Source organism: Notolabrus celidotus, chromosome 7 (genome assembly GCF_009762535.1).
Source record: "Notolabrus celidotus isolate fNotCel1 chromosome 7, fNotCel1.pri, whole genome shotgun sequence".
NCBI lineage: Eukaryota > Metazoa > Chordata > Actinopteri > Labriformes > Labridae > Notolabrus > Notolabrus celidotus.
In genome coordinates, this window is record NC_048278.1 from 31,332,180 (window position 1) to 31,352,453 (window position 20,274).

General features: G+C 41.8%; 1 protein-coding gene across 1 annotated transcript; it reads left to right on the forward strand.

The window, feature by feature from the left end:
• The first annotated feature begins 273 nt into the window (after positions 1-273).
• LOC117815851 (axin-1-like) lies at positions 274-19,221 on the forward strand. The gene is made up of 13 exons (XM_034687816.1): positions 274-453; positions 2,921-3,614; positions 6,766-6,959; positions 7,069-7,221; positions 8,816-8,950; positions 9,058-9,154; positions 9,442-9,579; positions 11,586-11,976; positions 13,279-13,456; positions 13,558-13,734; positions 15,289-15,588; positions 15,674-15,823; positions 15,915-19,221. Exons 2-13 carry the CDS (start codon positions 2,991-2,993, stop codon positions 16,039-16,041), a joined length of 2,664 nt encoding a protein of 887 aa, XP_034543707.1. The 5' UTR covers positions 274-453; positions 2,921-2,990; the 3' UTR covers positions 16,042-19,221.
• Positions 19,222-20,274: the final 1,053 nt, after the last annotated feature.

Sequence of the window (20,274 nt, forward strand, 5' to 3'; positions counted from 1 at the left end):
CATTCCCACCAAGCACATATTCATAACTTTTACCTACCATCAATATACACTAAGGGTACTATTTACTTATAAACTCTAATTTAAGTAGAAAAAAGAGGTTATATCGTAACTGTATCTTGGTGCTTTGTAATAACAGTAATTCAAAGTGAAAGTAATACACTAAGTCATGTTTAAACCCTTATAAACTGAGAGTTAGATGTTTCTCTGTGTCTGTCGCTTCTGTCTGACGCAGCTCTATGAACGTGCTACACGCCGCACGTCGTCCGCGTGCACGTCTCCTCTCTGTATTATTGCTCTGAGAGCAGCGACCATGGGGAGTTAATGGGACAGGCGACGGGTTCTTTTCCTTCATATTTAATATCAAAAAGATATCCATATGCTGCGTTTCGGAGCCTACAGTTCACGCCAGTATCCCCAATGCAGTGGATTACGGGGACCGGGCTTCCAGAGACGGTAGGACGGATACTTTAGTGGAAAACACGGCTAAGCTAGCCAGCTAACAAGCTAACCCAAACTAGCTAACACTCAGAGAGGAAAACGTGCCTTCGCTTTCTTGTTTTGATTCATCTTACATGGGCTGATTCGTTGCTTTTAACCAGTAGGAAAGTTCGCTTTGCTTCTGTGTGAGTTCAAGCAGCATGAATAGATGTCCAAAGTGCGCTTGTGTAGAAGTGTTTTTGCACGCAGGCCCATCTTGTGTGGTTGTAGAGTTTGTTTCTGTACCCATCCCCCACCGTCTTTGCAGGCCAAGATGAATGAGATTCTCACTTCAAAGCACTGGCACTGGTGCTGGCATTGCTACAAGGCTAGCTAGCTGGCTGTCTTAGCTTGTTAACATTACTTGGTTATTTGGGAAAGTATGTCCATTCACACGAAGCTTTGTTTTGACAACTGTTGACGCTAGCTGTACAGTTAGCTGGGAAACAGGCGACTGAAACTTAATAATGAACTTCAGCTGGGAAATTTAAACACAACAGTACACTGTATTGTGTCGGATCAAGGTTAGAATTGTTATGGATTCTTCATAAGTTTGGGTTTCATTAACTTTTGACTTTTAGGAATAATGCAGGTGTAGATTTGAGTGGTTTGCAATGCTTATTTGTTTGTTTATCAAAGTCTTGATTCGTTTTAGTTTTACTTTGAGATACAAGAAGAGAGATGTGCTAAAAAATACTCCAAACATCACACCATTAACACTGTGAACCATCCTCAAAGACATCAAGCATATGTGTTAGTGTTAAAGATGAAGTCTGAAGACATTACTTTATCATTTAATTTCACTTGAGATAGTTTTGCAACTCATTAATACAGTTTCAGATATCTGTAGATTTGTTTCTATTTTGATTTCAATGAGTTTAATGTTTTTGACAACCTAGTTTTAGTTTACTTTGATAACAATAACTTTGAATCAGACTGGAAAGTAACTTACAGATTTAACTAAGCGTAATGATAACTACTTCAAGCTTGTAGCTGTGCAAAGTAGTGTCCTAGTAAAATTCTGAGTGTATTTCTACAAGTTCACCCTCATGTTCAACCACACATTTTTTGTAAAAGCTTGGTTATTTGGGAAACTATGTGACAACTGTTGACACTAGCTGTTTAGTTAGCTGTGAAACTTAATGGTGAACTTCAGCTGGGATATTAAAACACAACACTACACTGTATTGTGTCGGATCAAGGTTATAATTGTTTTGGATTCTTCATTAGTTTAGGTTTTCATTTAGTTTTGACGTTTAGGAATAAAATACGTGTAGATTTGGAAGGTTTGCAATGCTTATTCGTTTGTTTATCTATCGTTTTAGTTTTGCTTTGAGACACAAGAAAAGAGATGTGCTAAAAAAAATACTTCAACCATCACACCATTAACACTGTGAACCATCCTCAAAGACATCAAGGATGTGTATTAGTGTGATTGTGTTATACTTTGACATACGGATAAAGATGAAGTCTGAAGACATTTCTCTATCATTTAATTTCACTTGAGATAGTTTTGCAAGTTTTTCTACCAACAGCAGCTTTAAGTATTTTTCAAAGAAAGTACTTCAGTACTTTAACTCAAGTAATAATTTGACAGAGCAACTTTCACTTTTATTGGAGTAATATTTGACCAAGTGGATCTATACTTTGACTCAAGTAATGAAGCATACAAGTAAAAAAAAAAGAAATAGTTCAAAATCAATCAGTTCCATTAGCAAGCACTGAAACATTTTACTTTACATGTGCAAAACTGATGTAATCCTACCCCTTTATTCACTATTTTCTGGCATTATACTATAGCATTCCCACCAAGCACATCTTCATAACCTATCTTCATACTTACACCTGCAATCACTACACACTAAGGGTACTTTTTACTTAGAAACTCTAATTTAAGTAGAACAAAAAGAGCTGATATCGTAACGATATCTCGGTGCTTTGTAATGTCGGTAATTTAAAGTGAAAGTAATAAACTAAGTCCCTTTTATACCCTTATAACCCCAAATCTACACTTGAGATAGTTGTAGCTTGTTTCTCTTTTGATTTTGATTTCAATGAGTTTAATGTTTTTACAACCTAGTTTTAATGATTATATCAGTTTCTGTTGACAACAATAACTTTTCAGAGTGGAAAGTACGTCACAGATTTAACTAAGCGTAAAGCTTGTAGTCGTGCAAATTAGTGTCCTAGTAATGGTGTATTTCTACAAGTTCATCCTCAGGGTCAACTACACTTTTTTGGTAACTGTCTTTGCCTTTTTTTTTATGTTTCTGTCCTGCTCACCTTGCAGTTTATTTGCTGTAGATTGTGACTATAATCTTTAACAATTGCATTATGAGACAGTCATGAGGATGAGATGATTAAGTCTAAACTTTCTAATAACCTGTGTCTCCTTTCTTGCTGCTTCCAGACACAACTAACCGTCTTCTTGTTTGTCTCGCAGGGTGAATTGTTTGCCAGCAAAATCATTGCCAGAGGGGAAGATCTGACCTCTGCCTTGTGCAACCAGAGACATGAGTGTTGTCAGAGAATTACATGGGATTGGGTACAGGGGCGGCGGTGGCGGGGTTGTGGCCTCTCTGAGCAGCCCTACCCACTTTACCGAGGATGCCCCGCGACCCCCTGTTCCTGGTGAGGAGGGATCTGATGTGGACCCCCCAGTCCAGTCAGCCAACACCCGTCCAAACACCCTTTCCCAAACACTAGGCTACCCCCCGTCATCCACATCATCTAAAATGGGGGATCCATCGAATTACATACCCTCCTCATCGTCGGCGACTCCGCGGCGCCCCGATCTGGACTTGGGGTACGAACCCGAGGGCTCGGCTTCACCGACACCACCTTACCTGAAGTGGGCAGAGTCGCTTCACTCTCTTCTGGACGACCAGGAAGGCATCCAGCTGTTCCGTAACTTCCTGTGCCAGGAAGGGTGTGCGGACCTGCTGGACTTCTGGTTCGCTTGCTCGGGGTTCAGGAAGACGAGCCAGGAGAGGAGGGCGAAGCTGGCCAAGGTCATCTACAGGAAGTACATCGTGGACGGAAGCGGGATTGTCTCGAGGCAGATCAAAGCACCCACTAAGAGCTTCATCAGAGACTGTGTGGGAAAGCCGCATCCAGACCCTGCCATGTTTGAACAGGTAAGAAACCACTTGCATCATGTGTGTAAGATTAATGTATGCTGGATTACACATACATTTCTCACAACCTGTGTTTCTTTTCCACCTCTGTTCATCAAAGAAGTCATTTCCATTCAGGCTTGGACTCAGACTTTAGGCTGTTGATGTTATAGCCAGTGCTGGACCGTATTGCTATGCAGGCTGGCAACATTAAGAAACTGAAACTGAATTGCTGCTGTTGGCAAGAGGATTTATGACACCGAAAAGTACCACAATTAGCTTTGATGGCAGCGCTGTGCTGTCTGCTCCCATTAAGGCTGACATGTGACCTTTGAAAAGACTAGCAGATTGAGAGAGTACAGTTGTTTTAGACCACTTTAAACCCTCTCCTGGAAGCTGTATCCAAAGTTTTTGTGTATGCATTATGATGTATAAGGAAGGTTTCACTCAAAAGAAACGCTGCACAAGGCTTAGGGCTTGTGATGAACCTGCCATCATCATTCAGTACTGGAATGCTGCTTCCCCACTGGAAAGAATCTTTAGGGGGCAGGAACTATGGCCCAGGATCTATAACTGGACCTGGCTTCCTGAATTTGAAATGCAGTTACAGTACCTGAGTACTTCAAAAGATTCTTCGGTTGCCTCAAATGTCTGTGTGGCCGTCAAGGACTGTTGTAAACTTGAAGTTGTATTTTTAAACATGAGATAAAGGATGCACAGTTGCGTATAACTGTATAACAAGTAAAGTCTGAGTTTAATGTTAGTTATCCTCTCCTCTCCCACCTGGCCCCTCCATGTGTTTCCTTACAGTTGTAGATCCTTGGGCAACAACACTACAGAACAAAATTACCCAGAATGAGGTTACATAATCACACAATGAACCAATTAAGGCTGGGTTGAGTTTTCTCTGCAGTGAATCTTTTCCAGCTTTGTGTCTTTTATTTCTTTTATATTGCTGCTTTTATGAGATTTTGTAACTTAGTTAGATGTTGCTCAAAAGTCCGGATATAAATTTCAATTCCAGGAGGTCACCAAAGCTAGGCGCAGTCTGACTGTAAGTCACGACTGGTCAGGAGGACTGTCACAAAGCCTCACAGAGTGATTCACATCACCTATCACCTTCACATGTGCATACACACCTTACTCATTAATTCAGTGTAAGACCGGACGGACTCGGTTACAAATGTGGTTCACTTTAAGTCAGTGGTGTAGCCTGGAGTGTGTGTTATGGTTCTCAAAATGTGCAATGCTTTGATTGTATTTTATTCCACATACTTTCAAATGACACAGTCTCTGACAATTTAACGTTAGATAGAAAACAGATCTGAAGTCAAGTTTTCAACCCGGAGTCGCCATGAGCGAGAGGCAGGGAGAGAGGCAGAGAGAGGGAGAGGGGGAGAGAGAGAACAGTGTCAGACGAGCAAGCACCGCTAATGAACACAAAGCAAAGAATTAATGAAATAATAAGATGTTGTTTTTTTCTGATTGTCTCACAGCGCTCACTCTGTTGAAATGCAGCCGTGCTTTAAGTTCCAACTAGTTTACTGTCAGCTGTGAGTTTCACATTTCTGAAGAATGAGAGATTGAGTCACATAAATGTCCCGAAACACAGCAGCATAATGAGAGAATTAGAAAGGAGAGACGGAGCAGATTCACACACTTTTGATTATACATGATGTCTGAGAGGAAATACTTTAATATGAGAATATGGATGAAAATCTTTCTTAGTTCGCCTTTTATCGTTATTACCAGTATGTTAGATTCAAGATTCAAAGGTTATTATTTTCAATTTTGACCATATACACGAAGACAGACAGGAAAATCGAGATGCTGTTTCTCTCTTCCAACTCTTAAATAGCAGAATTTAAGTATAAAATACATTAAAATTATAATAACATACAGTTAAAAACAGCCTACATCTACACAGTGCAGGGAGTGCAGTGCTGTGACAGTTTAAAAATGGGCAAATGTAAATAGATAATAGATGTTAGTTTGTGTTGAGTAGTTTTTTCTAAACCTGCTCTGTGTGCACATTAGAAATCAAAAATAAGAAACGACCCACTGTAGGTGCCCAGGAGGTTTTTTTTTGTTGCCATGGTATTGAAACAGGTTTCATTATTATATGATTTCTAATATCTGTAGCTGCTGAGGGGCAAAGGTCTGGGTAGTGCTTGTATGAGGGTTTGTGTTTTATTACACCTCTTTTAGAAAGGAGAGGACAGTGGATATAGCAGGAAACAGGGAGAGAGAGAGTGGGGGAATGACATGCAGGAAAGTGGCCTATGGTTGGGATCGAACCCGGGCTGCCCGCTCTATGGGTGCCTGACTTACACATTACGCTAAACTCACACCTTTGTACGACAGGTTTAACCAAAAGTCACTGAAATCTGAATAAATATGATTGACCCTGTAAGAACGAGAGAAAAATCAACAGTGATATAAAAATAATAGGCAACAAAATATATGGCTCCCTAACTCAATCAAAATATTGGGAGCAAGCAGCTCCTGAAGAAGGTTAGCTGCAGGGAGTGTCAGGGAGACGTCCCTGTTCACTGCCCCGCCACCAGGAGATGTTCTGGGCTAAGGGGCGAAACATCTATGAGCGGTGGTCTCCAGCTGATGAACCTGCAGGCAGCTAAACAAAAAAGGGCACCGGTGGAGGTGCGGCAGGCCGAGGGCCATGCAGGGAGAACATCTACCTGTAAAAGAAATTACCCTCTTGCTCTCACTGATCATCAAAGGTGAACAGAGGAATTAAATCAGCACAGTATCCCCGGTCCGGCCATGTGTCCCACTGTTTCCCTGCTCAGTGTGACCACACAGTGAATTATATCCTAAAAAAATATAACAGATAAAAAAATATAAACAATCCATTAACTTAAACCTTGAAAGATTGCTGCCAAATGTCTCATATCAATTCACTCGTGGCTCCTATAGTAAAGTATTCAAGTTACAAAATCTGGTATCCTATTGCATACTAGTTTGTTATAGACAGTACACTTTTTTTAAGTCTGATGCAGGGACTACGATTTGTAATGTCATCAAGCAGAAGTAGGACTTAATTCAAAGGGTTCAAAATGATGTGAAGTAAAGTCCAGTCTTCAGGCTTTATTTAGTTCTGTCTCGACTATCCACAGTCCACTAACATGTTCACTGTGTGCCTTCTTTCCAGGCCCAGACAGAGATCCAGGCCATGATGGAGGAGAACACCTACCCTTTGTTTCTGAAGTCGGATCTGTACCTGGAGTACACACGGACAGGAGGGGAGAGCCCCAAGCCAAACCCCAGTGATCAGAGCCCTTCATCGGGTCCAGCCAAGCCCGTGCCTGGGTACCTACCTACACTGGCTGAGGATGAGGAGTGGAGGTGAGTTACTCGCTGTAACACTAAAACCAGACTGGAGCGCGTTCTTATAATGTGCGATGATGGATTGTTCTGATGTTTGACTAACGGCTCTGTCTTAATCTGATCTCAGGTGTGGAGGAGGCGGGAAGGAGGAAGAGGACGAGAAAGACGAGGAGGAGTGTGGAGACACACCAGCTGATAGGCTGACTCACAGCCTGCTGATGCAGACAGCCCCGCAGAGATCCTCGACTAACAGGAGGAGGCCGGACAGCAGAGAGTACAGGTGAGAGGATCTATGATTTCTATATTGTCTCCCTTCATGACCGACAGCAGAGAGATAAAATGCACATTTAAGAAAGTGAAAGAGAAAGTTCAGAATAAAAGACCCAGTCTGTTTTTGGGGAACACTCGGGGTAAAAGGTTTAAAACTGTGTCCCTGCAAGAAGACTTGCATAGATTCTATGTTCTTTGTGGTACCATTTGTTATTGCCGTGCTGCCAGCTACCTGTGCATTTGTTGAGCTCAGACTAAAGTGGCGTTGATAGTAGGGATGTCAACAATTAATCAAGTATTGATTCATTGATGGATTGGATTTTCTATCACGTGGAACAAACATCATGTGGTCTCATATTTGGTTCAGCTATCAGGGAGGTGTTTTATGTTTAAAGCATGTTTAGATGTGAATCAGCTGACTGAAGGTGTTGCTCACAGCGGAGATGCTCAGCTGGGGGCTGTGGCTGAGTGACAGGTCTCCATGAGCGCTTTTTTTCCTCTGCCGCCGGACTGATTATGACCCAGTTGCGCTCCCGGCTGACACCTGACCACGTTCATATGCTGATTTTTCTCTATAAGAACGAGTAGACAGAAAACTGGACACTGTGAGTCTGAAATATGTTTCTTGTCAGTTCCCTTGTTGAAGAGTATTTTCAATCAAACCTTCAGGCCACAAGATTTACTTACTTAATAGTATACCGCTGTTTTCTTGAAGTGCATGATTATAACCTAATGAGGGAGAAGGGCTGTCTTGTTAGACTGCTCTGCCTCACTGTATCCAGCACACTTCAAGCATTGAAGCAGTAACTTGATACTTGATTCTTAGAGTGCCATCCTCTTGGTAAAATACCATTACACAATGCAGCCACATTTCCGTAAAACACATCATGCTACATTCCTGAAACTCCGTCTGACTCCTGGCTAGTCCTGTTAGCTCGTCCATCTTATTAGCCAATGATCTCATGTTGCTCATGATGAGAGAGGAGAGACGCTGCTTCTAGCGCCTCTCCATAAACCTCCGTCTTCTTATACCAGCTCTCCCCCCTCGTAGCTCTATGCCTCTTCTGCCTCTGTGTGTTCTAAATCTCCAGAGTTCTGCAGGAACATCCAGCTATTCAGCCGATGCGCCGGTCGGCATCAGCTCAACCAGCTGAGCATGAGTAGAAACAAAAAACAAAGCGGTGTTAAATCATCTACCTTTTTAAGAAACCTGATTTTTATGGTACATACGGTGTACTCACATTTCCATGATGAGTGAGCCAACATTGGAAACAATGCCAATATTTTCAATTTTAAATTAAAATATAGACGTGTAGTTTACATTAGGAACGTTCAACATTTTCACTGCTGAATTCTCTCTCTAGGATGATCTAATGAGTCCGTTCCTCGTGATAAAATCTTAAACAGACGATGACATTTGATGATGGGAAAACCCTGTTTTATGTAAAGGACAATCATTCTCTTGGGCTATGTTCTTAAGGAAAGTCCCTCCAATGATTCATGATAGCGGTATGCTGATTCTTGCTTCTATGGGCATGCACATGTACATATATCATTGATTCAAAGCACTCACACGACATCATCGTCTCTCTGCTCATCCTCAGAACATGGCGTGAACCGGTGAACCCGTACTACGCCAACATGGGTTATGCTCGTGCTCCAGCGACCAGTGCCAATGACAGTGAGCAGCAGAGCATGTCGAGTGATGCAGACACACTGTCACTGACCGACAGCAGTGTGTGAGTACACCTTCAGTATATTCTAACCAATCAAAACATCCTTCCTCACATGGCTGGGTTTCAGAATGAAAAGCTGTGATTGATTGTTCGTCTGTGTTTGTCTGCAGAGATGGTATTCCTCCATACAGATATCGGAAGCAGCATCGTAAGGAGATGCATGAAAGTGCCAAAGCTAATGGACGTGTGCCCCTACCTCATATACCTGTGAGTTTTCAGCTCAGACTCATATCAGCGTCCACTGCTTTATTCATGTACTACTAATGGTAACATGACCCCTGGGGACTTAGATCCAATATTTGCAGGACTGTTAATAAGAAATTATGTCGTGGACCGTGTTTCTTTTGTTTCAGAGCCATTAAATGGTTATTAAAATTCTTCCTGGTGAAACATTTAACAAGCTAATTAAAGTACCGTCCAACTTTTAGCATTAAGATATGTATGAAAATTTCTGTATGTAATTTTCCCTTTTTTTAACTTGTGTTTGCATACAGCGCACGTACCGCATGCCAAAGGACATCCACGTAAAGCCTGAGAGGTTTGCAGCAGAGCTCATCAGCAAGCTGGAGACGGTTCTCAGAGAGAGGGAGGCTCAGGAAAGACTTGAAGAGAGGCTGAAGAGAGTACGACTGGTGAGTGCATCGCTGTGTTGGTGGTGTTGTTTCTCCTGGTGCACTTATTTAATAACGATTCAGATTATACTTGATGAGAACTGTTCGGTGTGGTTGGCGAGTTTGTTCAGGATGAATCAGCAGCAGTGCAGGGAGGCACTGATGATCATATTCAGGGGTTATACCATTGTCCAGATTGTGCGATACCGTTATTTAATCACAAGCACTAAATATCAATATTTTTACTTGAAAATAATATGATGCTCTGAACAGATTTCCCAGATAATTTGACACATCACGTCACTACATCGTGGCTCCTTGTACTGGCACTAAAGACATTAATCCTCCACTTGACCTTTTTAAAGGCATTTTGTATCCTCCAGTTAATCAGAGGTCATGATGTACCATGATCATGATCATACCCCCCTTCAACATATATTAAAACTTGTTAGTTACTACTTGTTCGGCCTGTTCCTGTAGACTTATTTTTGATAAGTTGTCTTTTACTATTTATTATTTTTAATAACAATAACTAGGGATGTAACGACACTCAACCCACGATTTGATTCGAATCACGATTTTTGGTTCACGATACGATTCACTTACGATTTTCAAGAAAACTGGATTGAACTCAAAATTGAAATAACTTTTTTATTTCAATTCTCAGATATGGACAGTTGCAATATCTATTTTTTCTCTTATATTCCTTTGTAAACAAAGTAATCCTTTTTCATTTTAAGGTGTAACTCATATTAAAACCAATGCACACTTTTTTTTCAGCACCTTGCAAAAAAACTAAAAATAACCGTACAAAAAAACCTTGTTGGAACATTTCAGAGCAATTATAAAGAAATGGAAAGTGAAAGATTCCCAAATAAAAGTATCAAATATTAAAACAAATAAGCTAAATCTCTTTAATAAACAAAAGTGCAGCTTATGCTCCTGGCTGTGAATTTACATGTTTTTCTTCAGGAATACCAGGGAAAGCCAAAATGCTGCCAAACCTCAGACTTGAAACACTGAACTGCTCGGTCTTCACCTGCTGCCGCCATGTCTGTTACGCTCAACTCAGCGAGTGACAAGAGAGCAGCGCAAGAGACTTAATGATGCTGAACAAGCCGAGTGAAATGCAGATAGTGCCTTCTACTGTTTAAAAATTCAAATTTTGTTGAGTCGATTTCAATCCACCCTTATTTGTATCGATTTATTACCGTCTTGTGATGCATCCTTACATCTCTAATGATAACAAAAATACATTTTATCTACAGATGCCTTTCAAAGCACTCGAGGTCCCCTTACAAGGCAGAGTTTAAAAAGAAAGAACAACAACACTAAAACGAGTCCGATGAAATCAACAAGACATGTTACAGTGTGAATAATAAATACAATGAACAGGATAAGATGCAGTGCAGTGAAGAGCTGAATCAGAGTGAATATGTCGGTTTAGAAAGTTGTGTTTTGAGATTGGATTTAAAAATGGAAAGAGAGTCGATGTTACGGATGGGAGGGAGTTCCAGAGGCGGGGGTCAGGTCAGCTGAAGGCTCTTGATCCCATGGTGGTGAAGAGGGTGGGTGGTGTAGTGAGGTGAATAGAAGAAGAGGACCTGGGAGTGTGGCTGTGTGTGTTGATGAGCAGAAGTTCACAGAGGTATGGAGGAGCGAGGTTATTGATGGCCTTAAAGGTGAGGCTCAGTGAGGTAGGTTGTTGAAGCTCTTTATGACACAGCTCTCTATGATAGATCTGTTGTCACTGACGTATGAATGCTGCTGTTGACTCTGTTTGTCTGTGTGTGCTTTGTTGTTTTATGGGAAGGCTGCAGAACTGAATTGCTCTGCTGGGATCAATAAAGTTGTTTGAATCTTGAACTCGGTGTTCATTTAAAAACACAGAATGTAACTGAGGCAGCCACGAGTTATTCTTCCTGTTCGTCCTCATTATAAAGTTCCTCTGTTCGGTGCTGCCTCATCTGTGTGTCAGCACTGTTTTAACAGGTAACGAGCAAACCTTTGTCTCCTTATCCCAACAGGAAGAAGAGGGTGATGATGCTGACATCTCCGTGACGACCTCCATTTCTTCTCACAGCATACCACTCCCCCTCCCCTCATCGTTCCCCCCTCTATATGGCGCCCGCTACTCAGAGACCACTGCTAACACTGCGACTGTCGCCACATACGGCGGCCTGGTTGCCATGGAGGACTCCCACGACGACGATCCGGAGTCCATCCTGGACGAGCACGTGCAGCGCGTGATGAAAACGCCAGGCTGCCAGTCACCGGGGGCAACCAACAGCACCTTAGGAGGAGGGGGTCGACATTCTCCTCCCAAATCGTCACGTTCGCCCGACGGGGGGACCGGACCTCCTCACTTTCCCCCGCACCGAGGAGGGGGTCACACTCTGCCTCTACCCGGGGGCAAAGGTAAGAAAAGGTGGAGAGGAGAGAGGGGGGTGAAAGGGTGAGAGAGCAGGGAGGATGAATTATCACACACGCTGGATTCATAACGGAACACTTCGGTTATTTTCTGAATGAAATGAGCAGCTAGGAAAAGAACACAGGCTGACACTGATTTAATGCCTCAGAATATTAGATTATCTCATCATGTCACCTGAGTGATCTTTATCAGGTATAAGGTTTTGATAAACCAACATTTTCAGGCTTATCTTAATTTTCTTGATGCTTTTTTAATTGACCTGCACTAGGGTTGTGATTCATTAATCAGGTATTGATTAATTGATTGTTAAGAATTTACTCCAAGACACATTTTTCAACCAGCTGTGGCTGTTCTCCAGATCTCCACAAGCTCTTATTTTAGGGGCAGAATACAAAACTATGCTGCCAACAACTACACAGACACGAGGGTTGAGAACTTAGCACAGGACAATCTCCCATCTTTGGATACAAAGCCAACAGACCGTGGGATGGCTCTGATGTTGCTGGCATGCTAGTATGTCTGCAGACCAGCAACATCAGAGCTGATTATGACATGGTCGTGTTCCCGACTTTTTTATGAGCCTGCTTCACACTTTGATATACAGCGTGTTAACATTTGCTGTTCAATGCCGTCAGGGATTCAATACTGTAGCAGTATTTATCTTTAATTTAACCATGGGAACACCCAAACCAAAAATAGATATTCCACCGTCATCTTCCAGCCTCATGATCAGACCAAAGATTATATTGGACTTCAATCACATCTTTTGCACTGTTAGTTACATGTGAATGGACGGGATCTTTATGACTTCCTGCTTAGGTTGCAGTGGTAATGAAGTAGACTTTGGCGAGCTCTTTTACAGCTGATGATTTCAGAAATTATAAGTCATGAAGTTTTTGCTGTTTACATGATCTTAATCAAAAAACTGCCAAAAGAGACTTGGGCAGGAGATCTGGACAGGGCCAGTTTATTCATGCTAAACATAAATCTTACAAAACATCACGGACAATTTGTCCTCTACATGTCAGATCTGATGTTTAGCTTGTTGTGTTCATTTATGATTTAGTCTTTTATCTTCAAGCTGCTCAAAACCATTTTCCTCCATAAGGGTTAATAAAGTTGTTTATGTAGAGTCATGTGAGATGACACAAAAGGAAAGGCCTGAAACCAAGTAACATTTCATTTGAATGGAATTTCATCATTTTATCCTGCAGTAGCAGCGTGTTTTAGATTTGATGAAAAGGAGTCTGGTTTTTCACTAACAAGCCTCATTGTGATTTCCATCCCAGGTATGCATCACCACAAGCCGGTGTATCACCACAGAGGAAGAGAAGGGCAGGAGGAGGCGGGCTCTAGGTCTCAGGCTAACTTCACGTGGAACGGGGACCCAGCCAACCAGTACCCAGCGAGGAGTCGTAACTACGCTGACGGGGCCGGAGCCAGCACGCTGGAGGGCATGGGTTACAGGTAGGTTTGCTGATCCTGCTCTCATCAGTGAACTAAATGTTCTGTATTCAATCCACATGGCCTCACCTGGTGTGTGTTTGTGTCACCTGTTCGTTCTGCAGTAGTAAAGGCAGCACGCTATCACGGCGAGGCTGTAAGAAGACAGCTGAGACATCAGGTAAAAGTGAGGAGAGCGGGCGTAACATGGAGGGCCAGGTGCCAATGGAGGACCTGGAGAGAAACCAGAAGATCCTTCAGTGGATGATGGAGGGAGACCGACAAAGGAAGAGCTCACACGGGTGAGTCATACTAAAAATGTTTCACTCTAAAAGAGAGGTTTACAAATGAAGTAAGCTCTTCATATTTAAATGTTTGATTACATTTGCAATGATTTAAAGCCTGAACTGATGTGCCAGGATACTTAATCAAGCAGATTTTATCAGATGAAAGGCAGCAGGAAGATAGAAGGCTCAATATGTCAATGCTGATGTGTATAATATGACACATTACACGTATTTTAAGGAAGCAAACTGCTGTTATGATTGAATTAATAAGTCCTTATCAGCACTTGTTGCCTGACGACAAATCTAAAAGATACAGAACGAACATTAGGCTTGATTAATGCCAGTTTGTGTCCATCTGATGAATGGTCAAGATTGTACACTGTTTTTATGTTTGTTTGTTTATTTGCACAATTAAAAAGATACACACAAAATAAGAACAAAGATAAATAAAATACTGTGCAGGAAGAGGCAGAAAACTCAGAGAGCTGATCAAAGCATGTTGCTTTAAGATGCTCTGTGAAACTCTGAAAATTGACAGATGCATATTTTTCCTTATCACTTTTAATGAGTTCACATTGTACACTTTCCTTTAATCCTCCCATTTCCCTCAAATTTACTAACATCTTTTATCCTTGGGGTCAATTTGACCCCAGCAATTTAAACCTCCAGAAACTGATTGTTACCCAGGTTTATGTGTCAGGTACTTTATGTTTCTTTGTTGACTACCTAAATAGCATTTTAAATAAAATATTTGAAGCATAAACACAATTTAAAGTATTCAGATGGACTTTATTTGTAAAACAGAACATCAAACTGCTGCGAGTTTGTCATGCTCTCGTCAGCCCTGACTTGTTTCTATGTTATCAAAACATATGACACAGGACACATCATTGAATGTCTTTAGAGACGAGGTGGCTGGAAATATTATATCTCAATTTAAAGGTTGGCGGTTTGATCCAAGCTCCTGCAGTCACATGTGGAAGTGTCCTTGGTCATAGTGACCTCAATATCATCCAAAACAACCAAAACAAATGTTATATTTCTTATGTTATTTATATACAGCTAAAACAGCCTGGGGTCAAATTGACCCCAAGGAACACCGATGCAATTATTTTTTTACAGGAAATTGGAAAATATCAACATTTTAATTTTACATTTTCCCAGTTTTCCTCTTTAAATTAGGAAAAGTCATGAAATATGAAGCCAAATTTCAATTTAGAGACGTTAAACATTGAATGGGGTCCAACTGACCCCAAGGCTAATAAGAGGGTTAAATCATTCTTAAAAGGAAATATTGGTTAAAATGGCTTCACTAGAGAATTGTTTTCCTCTCATACTATTCAAATGGCTTTTTTCATGAAGCTCTGTCCCTTTCATTGTCTCCTATCACAAGACACATGCACATGCACGTTTCTCTAAGCCTGCTGAAAACCAAGTTTTCACTTATCACATCAGGAAGCAGGATTGATAAAAAAAATGTTTCATCTGAGGACATATTGTTCTATATTTTAGTGATAATCAGTCAAACCTTCAATGCTCACGTTGTCTCCGTCCCTGTCGTCCTTCCAGAAGCAGCACCAGCAGCTCCAGGAGAACAGGAGCCAGCAGCGAGTCGCCACGTCCAACATCAGTGGAGCGACCCGGAGCCGTGCACCCCTGGGTCTCTGCCCAGCTGCGTAACAACCCCTCCTCTGTGTCACCCGCCCTCCCTGGTTCGACATCCGCCCAGGTCCAGCCCTCACACCCTTTCATCCAGGACCCAGCTATGCCCCCCAACCCGGCTCCCAACCCGCTCACCCAGCTAGAGGAGGCTAGGAGGAGGCTGGAGGAGGAGAGGAGGAGGAACGCACTACAGCAGGCCAAGCAGAGGTAGTTTTAAAACTTCAACCACTCTTTCAGAGTTTTGTGTTTTTGTTGCATGTGTTCCTGTTTGACGTGGATTTATCTCCCTCAGGCATAAGTCTGGTAAGCGCCAATTGTGTGAGAACATGACCGTTGCTTACTACTTCTGTGGAGAGCCGATCCCGTACCGAACATCTGTCAAAGGCAGGGTGGTGACTCTGGGCCAGTTCAAGGAGCTGCTTACCAAAAAGGGCCATTACAGGTGAGAACATCGTCCTCAGTTATTCAAAGTCATGGAGAGTTTTTAAATCACCTGCCTCTGGAGTAATCAAGCTTGATGATCTCGTGTGCAGGTTCTACTTTAAGAAAGTGAGCGACGAGTTTGACTGCGGTGTCGTGTTCGAGGAGGTTCGTGACGACGACGCCATCTTGCCCATCTTCGAGGAGAAGATCATCGGAAAGGTGGAGAAGGTTGACTGAAATCTTTGGGAACAGGAAGATGACACAGATTATTTGAAACACAAAAGGAGATCAGAAGAGAACTTTTGGACGGGATGGAAATTAAGCTGCGAGGGAAAAAAGTACGAAAGAAAGTAGTAAGATGGAAGGAGCGAAGTGAGACAGAGGGGAGATTGAGCTGCGTGGTAGAAGCTCAAGTATTAAGGATGTGGTTATTTTTATGGCATATCTGGATATCTGCGTCATGCCTGGATCAAACACATACAGCGAAGAAGCTCAGGCCTGATGAAGCAGAAGCAAAGGAGGAGGAACGTTAGTGTCACCTGTCTCATCTCAGCTGTGGATTTTTTTCGAAGGGCGCTGTTAAAAATCTGATGTCTGTCCAGTCTTCCTCTTCCACGGATGGAAAAGGGTGGGGGGGGGGACTGCTGGAAGGAGAGAGGAAAAAGTAGTCTTCCACTTCTGCTCTGGAGGAGTCTGTCCTCCGCAGACCATTACGATGCTGCTACATTACCACGGAAACTCTTCAATCGGTGCTCGGGACAGTAAAGAAAAGCGGTTTTTCGTTCCATGCCGGAGTCTCGCTGCCTTTTCGCTGTCTCTGTTCCTCATCAGCTGGCGACACGGAAAGAGGACGGAGGCTTTCTTCTGGGGGGAGTGGAACTTAAGCCCGCTTCTCCTCTTCGTCGACGTCATAGCCTCAAAACAAACTTTTCTCACCGTGATTCCTAGATGTCATGTAGTGATCTCTCACACCCACATGTTCAGCCTACAGTTCTCCTCACAACTTGTTTACCAAAGCTACATATTTTTGATAAGACAAGTATCCTAGCTACTTGTTTCATTTTATTTGAATTGTCTATGTACAAGGCAGGTACTATTACTTATTAATGCAGCCTAATTTCGCTATATCTCAACTTTAATGTCGTATTATTGTGTATGTTTTGAAGCTAGTTCATTAGTCATTTCAGGGCAGCCATGTTTTTTTTGTTTTCTCCTCTCTATAACACATCTCCACCTCAGTTCTGTACTGTTAACTTTGAGTGTGCCGTTTTTGTTCTCCTTCGTGATGGATTTGAACGATCTGATTTTTTTTTGTTTCCACCTTCAAAAAAATTCTCATGGAACATAAAAGAGCGCGCACTTCAGACGTGCAGTCTTTGACCACAGTACCTGTTGTTTTTCAGCAGGTCACACCTCATTTTTTTTTTCAGCTCTACTTTTGAGCCTGCGTAACTCCAAGCTCGGTCTCGGTGCCTGCCTGCCTGCCGCCTGCCTGCCTGGCCAGTGCCATCACTATCTCGAAATGCTTATTCTGAAGCGTGTTTGTGAGTGTTAAAAAGCTTCCGTCATGTATGCCTGAACTCAGCCAAAGAGCATATCATGCGTCCCTTAAGCCTGTGTCGTGCGTGTGTCTGTGCAGTCCCAAGTCTACGAGTGTCAGATAAATTGTCCATCATGAGCTGAAGGGAATCTAAACCTTCTATTTGAAATCTAAAGTTTATAATCGACATCTCACTCTGAAAGTTAAGGTGAAATTCGGGATACATGCTCATTGTTTTTCTTGCTGAGTCGATGAGAAATTGTCCAACTAATTTTATGCGTTTATTTCAAATACAGAGCTATAGCCTGTTGTTTCTTAGCTTAGCATAAAACACTTGGAACAAGAGGGAAACAGCTAGCCTGGCCTTTGTACCAATGAATTAAACTGAAGCTGCAAATACTTCTTATTTATAACGTTTGAAAAGAATCTGGATACATTAATTTATCCATACAATGTTATGTCATCACAGTTTCCCAACCCTCAAACTGATCCATCAAACACTATCTATTATTTTAATCAAATCACAAATGTACTCAAGATGAAACCTTGAGTTTAATACGATTCAGAATGTGAAACACGGTCGTCACAGCTGCCCAAAGCACAAAATGAAATCTTGAACGTTGCTTCTGAAGCCCCAAACTAAAGGTGTTTATGTCCCCTCCTGAATGATGGAGAGACGCAGTGATTCCTTACATTAAAGAAGGCAGACGAGTAAGTTACCTTGTGGGTTTTTAAAGGTGCTGGTTTGTGTTTTGTCCCCTGTCGACAGAGCCAGTCTAGTAGTTTTGTGTCTAAGCAAACTGAGCTGTCTGTATTGTGTTTAATGAGCTGAGATGATATCAGTGTAGTTTCCAGTGAGACAGCTCTGGAGCGTATTTTAAACGATGTGAAACTATGTCTTTTAACTTTCCTACAGTTTGACCCTGTGGTCGGATCATCCTAAAAGCACCGTGCAGACAGTGCACTGATCACACACCAGCTGTTTATGCTGAATGTAGTTTGACTTTTTCAAACTTTTAACCTCAAAAAGAAACCCCCTCTCTGTGGTCACATCATCATGTCTGTCCTCAGTATTGATCTGGAGCTGATTGTTTTGTGTTATCTATGCTGGTAGTTCATTGAATGTGTTCATCAAACAAAGAGATCCTACCGAACGTCTTGCAGGAATGTCAAACACAAGTTGTCCTGGGCTTCTGCCCCAGATAAGGGAAACAGGATCATCAAATCATATTTGTCCTTACTTCAACCCATTATGCCTTCAATATGAAATTTAAATTTAGATATGTATTTGTTTATGAAAAAAAAATGTAATTTTAATAATCACCAAGCATGTTCTTTAAAGGAATGTTTTCCTGACGAGTTGAATTATCTATTTTGTTTTAATGTTTATGTGCGAACAGCTACGGCCCTCTGATTCATTTGATCTGTCTGTCAGAAAGAAAGCCCAGGGACAGTTGAATGACAACATTTGTTAAGAGTTGTTTCTCGTGATTATGATTCGATGGACAAAACAAACAGCTGCGTCTGTTGTGTTGTCAGTTTGTGTGAAACACAGTGCCTTTATCATCTTATCTTTGGAAATATCTTTATTGAACCAATCCATGCTTTTTAATGGAACTTTTTATTTTCACTCAGTCCTGTTTGTTTTTTTTTTTAGCTGCAGTCATGCTTGCTCACTTCTGTTCTGATAGATCCTCTGCTGTAAATATGTACATTATCATTTCATATGTGTCTTCAGACCCGCACCACATGTCCACGGTGTTTCTGTTTTTCAAAGGTAAACGCCAAGATGTCACTGTGCTGGTTCCACTTGTACATTTCTTTTAAAAAGGTACTTCATAATAAAGATGTTGAATAAAAAAAATGCTCCACATTTATTGCTCAGGCCTCATTCTCCAGTCATTAATTTGCCATATAAGAAGTTTATCGTTCCTAGAGATGTCAATTAATCTAGTAGACTTTAGACTTTAGACTTTACTGTCCCCTTGGGGAAATTGTTTTCCACAGCACCTTCCTGCATTTCCACAGACATAGACAAACATAGAACATACACTGTAGGCTCAACAAACTGTCCACCAAGACATCAACACTCAGAGTTGTATAATTCAGCGAGGCCTTTAGTTCAGGCTCGCTATAACAGCAGGGATCAGGCTCTTGCCGAGGCGAGCCCTTCTGCACCTCAGAGCTCTGTACCTGCGTCTTAAGGGGAGTGGGATGAGGTGGGTGTTTAGTGGATGTGTGATGTCCTTTTCTATTGAGGTTGTGATGCATGTGATGGTTCTGTGGTTTAAGTCTGTGAGGTTTGGTGTGGGGAGACTGATTATTTTAGAAGCTGTGGTGGTTATGCATGTGAGTTTGGCCTTGTTTTTAACAAAGTATGGATTAATTGATTGTTAAGAACTTACTCAAACACATTTTTTTGTTTCGATTTTATATCACGTGGAACAAACATCATGTGGTCTCATATTTGGTTCAGCTATCAGGGAGGTGTTTTAAGTTTAAAGCATGTTTCCATGTGAATCAGCTGACTGAAGGTGTTGTGCACAGCGGAGACGCTCAGCTTGGGGCTGCAGCTGAGTGACAGGTCTCCACGAGCGCTTTGTTTCTCTGCCGCTGGACTGATTATGACCAGGTTGCACTCCCGGCTGACACCTGACCGCGTTCACATGCTTATTTTTCTCAACAAGAACGAGTAGACAGAAAACTGGACACTGTGAGTCTAAAATATGATTCTGTCCAGTTCCCTTTTTAAAGACTGAGCCTTCACTTTTGTGACTGGAGATTATGAGCCGGCTCCACATGTTGATATTCAGCGTGTTTAATGTTTTGAACACCCCAATACAATCTGTAGCTATTCAATACTGTGAGTTGTATACATTGTGTCGTAAAGGAAATTTTGATTCAGGGGGAAAAACACATTTGGCATTGTT

Bases quoted from the DNA above. Each gene is read 5' to 3' on its own strand.
- LOC117815851 (XM_034687816.1), top strand. From the start codon at position 2,991: ATGAGTGTTGTCAGAGAATTACATGGGATTGGGTACAGGGGCGGCGGT. The intron at 3,615-6,765 runs GTAAGAAACCAC...CCTTCTTTCCAG, and splicing joins ACCCTGCCATGTTTGAACAG to GCCCAGACAGAGATCCAGGC. The intron at 9,580-11,585 runs GTGAGTGCATCG...TTATCCCAACAG, and splicing joins GGCTGAAGAGAGTACGACTG to GAAGAAGAGGGTGATGATGC.